We start from the raw sequence: 10,542 nt of genomic DNA, 5'->3' as shown, positions 1-10,542 counted from the left end.
CATCAGCAGTGGCCTGAGGATTGTTTTAAATATAAGAACAGTTGTTTCTGGTTATAGTTTGGAATTTCTGTTTAGAATAGGATATAGCATTGCTAACCTTGCATAGGTTTGAGTTAGTTTGATGTTGATATGGTGATTCCAAGTAAGGTGGCGATCTAAGTGAATTCCCAGGTATCTTTTTCACTCTGTTTCACTGTTATAATATCATAATCAGTCAAAAATTTGAAGAAGATCATGTCATATGTACATTGCTTGGAAAAAGAACTGCTTACACCGAAACGTTGTGCTACAAAATGTTAAATTAAAATAGATTACAAGTTGGAAGTTTTTTGACCTCAAAAAATTTGATTGAAATAATAAAATAAATGTTGCACCGGTCGGTGATAATACGTTTGCTAGTCAAGTAGAGTGAGATCTAATGATCGTTCTACGTGAGAAGAATTTCCTGTTAAGGAATACTAGCCTTAATTTTGTTTTTAGAAGTGTCCTTGACTGGGGTAGGGCCGGAACCTCTGTAAAAACTCAGCCATTATACTCGTAGCTCGAAATGGGAAAGCCATTTTCTTTGAGAAACGCTGAACTAGAGGCTATTTTCTCAGAAAGGAATTTTTCTTCGCTTTCAAAAAAGTTCAAAGGGTTTTGAAAACAATATAACTGTTTACTCTCAAAGATTTTTCGAGAGGCTTTTTAAACGCCATTATTTACATAACCTTTATTTCATTCACCGATTTATTTTCTTCTTTATTTTTTTACTTTTTATTCTTTCCCTATCCTTTAATTCATTATTTTAATTTATTTATAAGCTGACGTAGGACCTTTGAGGTATATCCTATATCAGATGAAGCAAAAATCTCTCTCTATATAAAAGGGAATGGTCGTATTTCGTCCACAATACATTTTTGAATTACTGGACCGATTTCATCGGTCAAAGCGTCTCCTCAGACAATTAAATACTGTTTTCAAAGAAATTAAAAATTAGAAATTTTTCACCTTGATTAATTTGAGAGATTTTTTTTTTTCTCCAAATGCCTATTGTTGATATAATCGTTCATTACTCCTCTGCATTTTATCTGATCCCTTCGTTAATAGAACCGCTGAATAGCTGAATGTCTGCTCTTCCAGTCTATATTAGTCAGATTAATTGCCCTTATAAGGGCGAAAATAAGTTTCAAGTAAAAAAAAACTTCTTAAACGTTTTATTTTATATCTCCGGTTCTAATTTTGTTAATTAGATCCGTTTTGTGCCCTTTGCTGCGGTTTAAAAATTTTATTTCTGATTTTTTCTAAAATTCGTATTTAAGGATTTCTTAAGGTGCTTAAAACGAATACTAACTTTGTTTAGTAATCAAACAAGAATATTTTAATTATTTAAATGATATTAATATAATCTAGTGCGGTAGGTGCATCGCACAACTTTCACTACCAGTAGAAATTAAATTTTCCTTTAAAACAGTTTTTTAAAAGTTATATTATAGCAATACTTCCCCTAACCATATATTTTAAATAAGATAAGTGAAATTAAAAACCGTCTATTGTTATAATAACCAGGAAAACACGTATTTATTTGTAAATTCAGATTCCTTGTTCGTTGTTCGCCACTCTCCATTACCTTCCAGGGATTTATTAGATAGATTTTTTTTCTAAAATATTTAGATTCCCAGAGGTATATTTTATTATACATTTATTTTAGGATGTATATTTCATCCAGAGAAGATGTTTCTCTTTTATTCTGTTTTAGTTAACTAATAGAAATCTTCCGTATTTTATATTTTTTATTACTGCTAACAAACAGAAATAATTAATAGTAGTTTTCATGATATTTAGTGTAAATAAAATGTATTGGTGTCATGATATGAAATAAGTCCATAAAGGTCGATTTTTGACCAAACGTCCTTTGGCCAAAAATATTGGTGTTAGAAAAACTGTATCCAGGGAAATATTAAACGTATGTGGTTCAATATGAAGATAGTTTAAGACACTATAAAGTTGCTTATAATGGTTATTTTCTTATATGAAGGACAGATAATCTAAAAGTCAGATAGAGAAAGTTGAGTTTTATTATGTGTGTTTGTAATCTAATAAGAGACTATAATGGAAATTATACTACTTTTGACGTGGGTGACGTTATACGATATGCCATAACTTCTATTATTGTATAATTTATAATGCTAAATAGGGTTTGCTATCTCACCGTTATACATATCCAGATCTAACTTAATGGTTCTTATATAAGCTATAACTCCATTATCAAGTAATTATGGATGACAGCTTGTATGATTTTTTAAAAAATATATTCCTTTTTTTAGAAGCAGTAGAAGTTCCGATGTTTAAGAGGACTTCTAAATGCAGGTAAGGGGAGGGTTGTAGAAGCTGCTTGTTCTGTACGTTTTTCTCAGGTAAAATTACAAGAGATAGAGAAGACACACAGTCGGTTCCGTTTCATTCCATTCATTAATCATTTTCAATGTTATCCGTATAAAGTCATTTATAAAGACATAATTGATCCATATCAATCCTTCCATTATAAACTTCCAAGCCACTCGAACCCACTAGTTTTTAACTTTGCTTCCTCTTCCATTTCTGAAAATCCTCTGAGGCACCTGAATAGATGGCCCCGGTACCTTCTAATCTAAAAACGTTTTTAGAGTGCTGCCAATGGGTAGCTCTCTACATGCCTATATTATACAATTATGATGTTACATCAAATTTACTAGATTTATTATTATGTACAGCTGTAAATGTCAATAAATAAATAAATAAAAAAAAATCCTTATGAACACTATCGACTGTAAATATTTGTCAGTCTCAAGATCTCTTTCTTTTTCCCGTTTAAGACCTTTATTCTCTTTTATTTAAAAAAAAAAGCTTAAACCCTTTGATAATGTATCCCTTCCCGGGCAGAGGGTCAAGTACCAAACGGTTTATTTCGTGCCACGGGCACGGCAAGGCGTTCAAACTGTTTAGCCTAACAAAGATATCGAAGATTATGGCAAGATTGTTTCCTTTCTTTTCTAAGATTATTTTAACTGAAGAAGGAGATGTGATTTAGTTTTAAATTCAGTTTGCCGTCGAATATGAAACCGATCACGCAATCCTTCGCAACAGAGCTTAGTGCTTCATCAGTTCTAAAAATCGTTTTTGTGATTTTATAATATTTTATTTGTGTTATCTAACATGGATAGTAGTAATAGTAGCGACTCGTCAATGATAAATCTCTGTGATGGTGATAATCTAGTCACAACTGATAACAAACCAACTTCAGAGAATACAAAACAGAACAACACAATTGACAATAATTTAGAATGTAATAGGCAGTAGACCTTCCCGTACTACCACATCCATCCGATTCACAGAACGATATTTTATAGACATTATTCCGCCAACCGCCATTAAGGTCAAACTGTATAGACTTTGTTTAGTGTGCTGTTTGAAACGAATGGTGGAAAAAAAGTGAGGAAGGAAACACTGTACTACTGCCCAGATTTTGAGGTCGGAGTATGTATTCTGTGTCTATCATACGCAGACTAATTACTAACAAGGTACATATAAAACATTTTTTTTGACATGCCAAAGTATTTCCGAACATGAAAAAACAAGACATTTTTTGAACACAAAATGCTTAATTTTACCACACTGTGAAAGGGGCTTTCTAGTACTCAAAAGAAAATGTAAATTATTTGAAGGAGATGGTCAGAGCTACGGTAAAGAAGAAAAATATAAGTTTTCCATTATTTACTGATTACCGACGTTTTGACCCACGTTGTAAGTCTTCACCAGGGATGTTGTGGTGGGTGAAGATGTAAACGATAGAATCTCAGGAGAGTGAGAATGTGATTGGGTTTGTTAAAACAGGGAGGAAAGGAAACAGGGAGTGCTATTTTGATGTGACAATCATGAGGTTGAAGGGATCCTATCTGAGCGAAACTGTCCTGAGAGTGAGTGTTAGGCAAAGAAGATGATTGATGAGCGATGAGTTGTTGAAGGCTGGAAGTCTCATGTAATTGTTGAGATGTGGAATGGGCTGTAGACCCGTACTTCCTAATCCTAGCATCATAGTGTCCCTTAAAGAAAAGGAGGAGCTATGAAAAGAAAAGGGGTGAACAGAGATCTGATGTTGATAGTTGATTTTCCAAGGTGCTCACCTCGGGGGATTAAGCAATTGGTCTGTGGCTATGAAGTATGGAACTAGCGAAAAGGGGTAAAGGATGTATCTTTTTGTGAGCTCCGTAGTCGTTTGTCCTGCTGTAGCCCAAGATTACGGATCTGTTGTACAGGGGTAAGACAAACATTTTTAAAGTATACTGTAGGGTTGTCGGTTTACGACCAAGGGTAAAGGTGATTTGATGGGATTTGTTGGAATTTATTTTAATCCTCTAATTTCGACACCATTCTTCGAGGGCTGTGGGCTTGTGGGATTGGAGAGTTTGGGATACAATTAAAGGGTTATTATTAACTGCGAGCACACATGTGTTATCGGCATACGTGGTCAGGGTAGTAGATTGGTTGGGATGTCAGCTGTATGGAAGTTGTAGAGGATGGGACAAAGGATACTACCTTGAGGAACACCTTTGGCCTTAGAATAGAGGGATGAATAGGAGCCATTGTGGTTTACATGGAATAATCTATCAGTGAGGAAGAAACGGATGATGAGAAAGTATGTGGGCGGTAGGAATTTACGGAATTTGTAAAGCAGTCCCGAGTGCCAGACTCGACCAAAAGCCTGTTCTATGTCGAAAAAGACTCCCTCGCAGTACATTCCGCGCTCCAAAGAGGACTAGAAAAAGTCCACCACACGATGGCAGTGCTGGATAGTGGAGTGGGATGTTCGGAATCTAAACTGGTGGTAAACCTTTTAAAAACGAAGAATTACAGGTTTTTTCTTTACTAAATAATGAAAAACAATTTAACTGGTCTTTATATCCCATCTGTTCACACAGTCCCAAAAATGGGGAGGTGATAAAATGACCTGTATACTTTATAGTAATAGATCTTTTTATTTAAATGCTGGATCATGTTAATATGTGCACTCCTAATAATCAATTACCATCAATGCTTCACTACGTTCTTCATCATATGCTTTACAGTTGCAGTTGAAACACAATCAACATTAGACATAAGTTAAAAAAAAAAAATTTAAATAATATATTAATTGAGTGATTTTAATTTTCTTAGTACATCTCCTTTTGTTGGACGTGATCATGTATAATCTAAATTTATTAAATAATAGTATTTTGTTTAATAAAAAAATGTATTGTATAAATAAATATAGAATAAAAAAAATGTATTAAGAACCACATTGTGAACAACACTGGTACTGATGGGGTGAACAGGTCCAGAAAGTGGGTATGTAATTTTTTTTTTCCAACCACTGGCGGCTACTTTGAAGTTCCCGCCGCGTACTAACCAAAGTCTACCTTGTTCTGACACTCCCTGTCAGTGCCCTTTGTGGCTAAGCGAGTTAAAATGCCAACTTTAACTGGCACGTGACTGCAGCCGGAATCCGAATCTTGCCTTGGGGATCGACTTTTATTTCTGTAGCAGTTCCTCGGAATGTAAACTTGACCTCCCCCTTGGTAGATGAGTGGTACCCTGTAGATAACCTCTCCCCTCCCCTCCCCTCCGAATGTCACAAATGATCAGGAAGGGAGTTATTAAATAAAAAAAAAGGATTTTACTAATTTTCTTAGAAAAAAAAATTCGATGGCGTACGATCTCACAAGATTGATTCAAAGTAAATGAAGTAAATACTTTCATATTTAAGAATAAATTTTAGGGAACTTAAATTACCTGCGTTATTATCAGTTCATTGTAAATAAAAAAATATCATAGCCAAGAAATAATTAAATTATATAGGATTAAAGTGAGAGTGGTTTTAGTCCATTAATTTTCATTTTGAGAAATAAGTGGCTTAATACAAAAATGCCGCGAGACCTTCAAAGAGTTCTTTGTGAAATGTCTCTGGTTTGGATTTCGCGGAAAAATTTCGAACAGAACAAGGAACTTCCTGGAAGATTTCTGTGTGAATATTAGGGAAGTTGCAATAACGGCCGTGAATACTATTCTGGACCCAGAAGGCATTGTGTACCATTACCTGATTGTATCACGAAAAGATAAATATGGGGTGGATAAGAGTTGAATATAGAATTGAAACAAACAAAAAGATAAGAACAAAACATGCTAATTCAATAATTAATAATTTATATTGCTCTATTTAAGAGCATGTGATTTTTATTTACAATGGAAGTATGTCTTTCTTAACTTTGTGTTAGATAATAAGCTAACAAATAGAAAGAAAAGTCAGTTATTTCACCCCAATTTTTGATGACTTAAATGAAAACTATGTATAGTAGTCAAAATTGAAAGTTGGCATAGATAGGAACAATAAAAAATGGCAGATGTTTTAAAACGTCAAAAAAGTTTAGCAAACATCATGAAAACTACTTTACAGCCCATTAAACTTGGTTTAATTTAAGTTCTTATGGACAATTGTTCGTTAAATGGTTTCTAAGATATAGTTTTCCGAAAATAAATTCACTAACTACTGATTTTCTGTTAGTTCTTTCTGAAATCTTGCTTTTAAAAAGAAACGTATCTCAGAAACAATTGCACGTGAACAGTTATATAAGGGCTCATATTTTAGAAACTTTGCAATACATCAAATGGTGTTTTATTAGGTTTCTTGAGTTGATAGTTGATATGGAGCTCTGATTGTGACATTAATTTTTGTGAACGTTCTGAAATTTTTTATTCCCACTAACTTTCTTTGTCAGACTCATTAATTGTAACACGTAACAATACATATATACTAAAGTAATAAAACATTAATTTGGGTGAACTAACTGACTTTTTTCTCCACTCCACGGTTGGACTAAAAGGAATAAGTCAAGTTAGAATTTAATCATAAATATACATTGACAATAAAATTACAGTGAACAACAGAAAGTCATACACTTATTAACACCTTACATCACAAATAAATTAATTTTATTATTATGATAAATTAAATGTGAAATTCGAGGTTGATGATCGAGGTGATTAATTCTTTTAAGAAAACTTCATCGTAAGTCGATCTTTGTTCACTGAAATGGAGAAGTATACATTGTCTATTTATTTATTTCTATAAATCGAATAACATAAGATTTTTCTAAAATGAAATTGACTCTGAAACCTCCTGCAAGAATCATCGGTAGCTCATAATAATTGTCATTGGAAAAATCTGCACTTTCAATTGTGTATGTTAAAATTAATTTAATAGTTTTAAAGAATTTAAATTGAATATTATAGTAAATTATAGGTCGAAAAGCCACATATGTTCAAAGAGACTTGTTTGAACGTTTTAAACTAAGGCCAATAAAACTTCATGTTAAATAAAAATACACCTATTTGTGCATTCAAAAATTCACTCGAACGACAAAGAAAATTTAATATTAACATCTTATAAATCTAAATATTTATAAAATGTATAATATACTTTCGTTCTTCTTCCCAAATATTTCTTTATTTTAAAATTATTTACAGTAATAGCCCCATTTCGGAGTCCTTCGCCCTCAGAGTTCTTCTGCGAATTAAAAAAACAATTTAACAATAATATAATAATAAAAACATATTTAACAATTATTTAAAAACTTGTAAAACTTTACCTATTATAAGAATAATATTCTGTCTTTACCTTCTTCTTACCTACTACTCTTATGTTCAAAATCTATACATTTTACTTCGTCAATTTTTTTTTAAAAGAATAATATATTTAAAATATTTTGGGAAACCACTAGTTATTTACTAGATTTCATTATCAAACTGAAACCGAATTTACCTTTGACTATAATCCTTGCTATGTTGGAATTTTGCTGAGCTTTCCGCATATTTATCAGTTCTTGTTTTTGTTTATCCTTTCCTTTTTCTCATACACACTGCAGAACTATCTTTTTTCAATTTATTATAAGTTTAAATTATTAATGATGTCTGCATAATGGCTCTTCCATCTTACCGCATTGGTCTTATAGACCGATATATTTTATTGTCTTATAAAATAAGAAAGAAAAAGGAAAATAAAATAAACCAAAATGGTAATAGATCAATATGGGGAACAATTAGCAAAATGTAGACATAGCAAGGATTATAAACGAAGGTGAATTCCGTTTCAATGGGATAAAGATACCGAGATGCTAATGGTTCTCCGAAACATTTTATTATTTATAAAAAAAAAAATGGCAAAGTAAAATTTATGGATTTTAGAAATAGGGAGCAAGGAAGAGACAGAATATTATTGTTTTAATAGGTTACTTTATATAAATCTTTAACTAATTTTTAAATATTTGTTTTAAATAGGTTTTTATTATTATATTATTGTTGCATTGTCTTTCAAATTTGTAGAAAGGACAAAGGAGAACTTGGAAACGTCAGTGTTGATGTAATTAATTTTAAAATAAAGAAATATTTAGAAAATAGAAAAAAGAAAATCACTAAATATTTATAAGTTTATAAATAAGCTGAACCTTTCCGGGGTAAAAGATTGGTGAATTAACAAATATGTTATAAAATCAAATTAAAAAAAACAACAGTCAATCAAAACGACATAAAAATGATTGGTTCATGATTCATAAGCGAAAAACCGAAAGATGAACCCAAAATATCCAAATGATTTCTCAAAATAATTAGTTCATTGATAACTTTCTTAGGATCGGCGAAAATGGGTTTGATTGGGGTTGCGAAGTTTTGATTCATTTATTATACTTCAAAAAAAGATTACTTACTATTAACTATATTAAACGAAGTTGAAATAAAATATTACAAAATAATTAAGAATTAATGAGCACATGGAGACATTTCGAGTTTCATTGGTAGTACAAAAATTTATTTCCATTATTAGATAGTGGCACGACCTGGCAGTAGGTACTGAATTAATCTATTTTCCTTTATTGTGCATTGACATAATTTAAAAATTTGGTTATATTATTTAGGTTTATCCTGTTTCATATTTTTTTACTATAATTTTCATAATTTGTCATGTTTTAATTGTAAAACAATTTTATGAAATCGTGACAAGCCTGAAAGCCGAACAAATAAAATATGACAAATTTTTTCATTTATCAATAGGCAATTCTTACCTGTGTACAGAGATCTAAAATACAGAAACATCTTGATTATATCAGGATTAACAGTTCATCTCAAGTAATTTCTTAATCTGAAAAAAATAAAAATATATATATTATTTGTTAGAAAATAAAAAAAAAATGTATGCTAAAAAGTTATTAATAAATTTATCAACTAATAAAAAGTTCTTTATCTTACCTATTATAATTAAATTTGAACAAGCACTACAATTTTATACGAAGATAACTTCATCTCAACTTTGTATGCTAATATGTCAATATATTGAAAAAAAAAAGTTTAACAACGAAATTGGAAAAATATTTTGAAAATCTGCAACCCTTAACTTCTTTTGATGGTGTAGCCTATTTAACAATGAAAGAGTCTTTTAGATTTGGAAGAAACTTTTTTTTTGTGAATCTAGTCCTTCAAATTTGGGCTCTTGTCAATATTAGGGGCCAACGCGCCCCATTGCAAAACAAATTTTATATTATAGATCTGATTCTGATTAAAAATGATTTAAATAGCAAAGTGGAAGAAAAATCAAAATATATTCAAGTATTTTATAAAGCTTGCTAACAATACCAAAAAACATTCAAATTAGTGATTTTGGGGGGAGAACATCAGTGATGAAAATGAATTTATTCCATACACTTATCTAATTTTTCGTAGTATATTTTTTAACTTTTAAAGTCATGGGAAATTATGATTAAACTCAAATAAAACAAAAAAGTTCATTAGCTATGATTCAATTTCTGTTTCAGTTTTTTTATTAATTGTTTTTATTTTATTTTTCTCGTTCTGAATAGGACACGACTACTGAAAAACTATTTAACAGGCATAACATGCGTTTCGGGGCGTAGGTGTCGTAGACAAATGATGTGGCTGGACTTAACGTCCCTGGATTTTTATGTGTTAGAGAAGTTTAAAAGAATGGTCTATACCGAACCTTTTGAGACAAGGGTACTAGCTTTTAATGGCCGTTGTCCTGTTGAAAATGACAAGGGTGTACCGTACCTAGCATAGAAGGGAATTTAAAAATTTCATTTAAATAAATGTTTTAAAAACTATTATTGCTTTGATGATGTTTTAAAATTAGGTAACTAAAATTGCTACTTATTAAGTTAAAGTTGTAAATATATAAATTTTGTCAAATTATTAATTAAAAGATTTAAATTACGGTTTTGAAATTAGTAAATGTTTTGAGTATATTTTTAATAACATTTTATTTTATTGAAGATCATCAATAGAATTCTCCACAAAGTAAGTGCATTAGTGCATAAATTAAAAAAAATAATAAGAGAGAAAATAGAAAAAGGAAAAAAAATGAAAACGATAAGAATAGTACTCACTGAATTAAAAAAAAAATTATAATAATAAAGAAGTATATAAATACAAGAAAATACTATCATGATTTGTATAAATTTAAAATAATAATAATACCAAAAAATT

General features: G+C 30.8%; 1 protein-coding gene across 1 annotated transcript in view; it reads right to left on the bottom strand.

Moving 5' to 3' along the window:
- Window positions 1-9,188, bottom strand: part of LOC106683099 (vasopressin V2 receptor) — a 239,313-nt gene extending 230,125 nt beyond the window's left edge. Inside the window, exon 1 of the mRNA XM_024360925.2 lies at window positions 9,108-9,188. Within this exon, the coding sequence (XP_024216693.1) occupies window positions 9,108-9,138 (31 nt within the window). The 5' untranslated portion in view covers window positions 9,139-9,188. The remainder of the gene's footprint in view (window positions 1-9,107) is intronic.
- Between the last annotated feature and the right edge of the window lie 1,354 nt (window positions 9,189-10,542).

This window comes from Halyomorpha halys, unplaced genomic scaffold, assembly GCF_000696795.3.
Source record: "Halyomorpha halys isolate HHAL.00 unplaced genomic scaffold, Hhal_1.1 Scaffold465.1, whole genome shotgun sequence".
NCBI classification, from domain to species: domain Eukaryota; kingdom Metazoa; phylum Arthropoda; class Insecta; order Hemiptera; family Pentatomidae; genus Halyomorpha; species Halyomorpha halys.
This window is presented reverse-complemented; position numbering and strand designations above follow the sequence as displayed.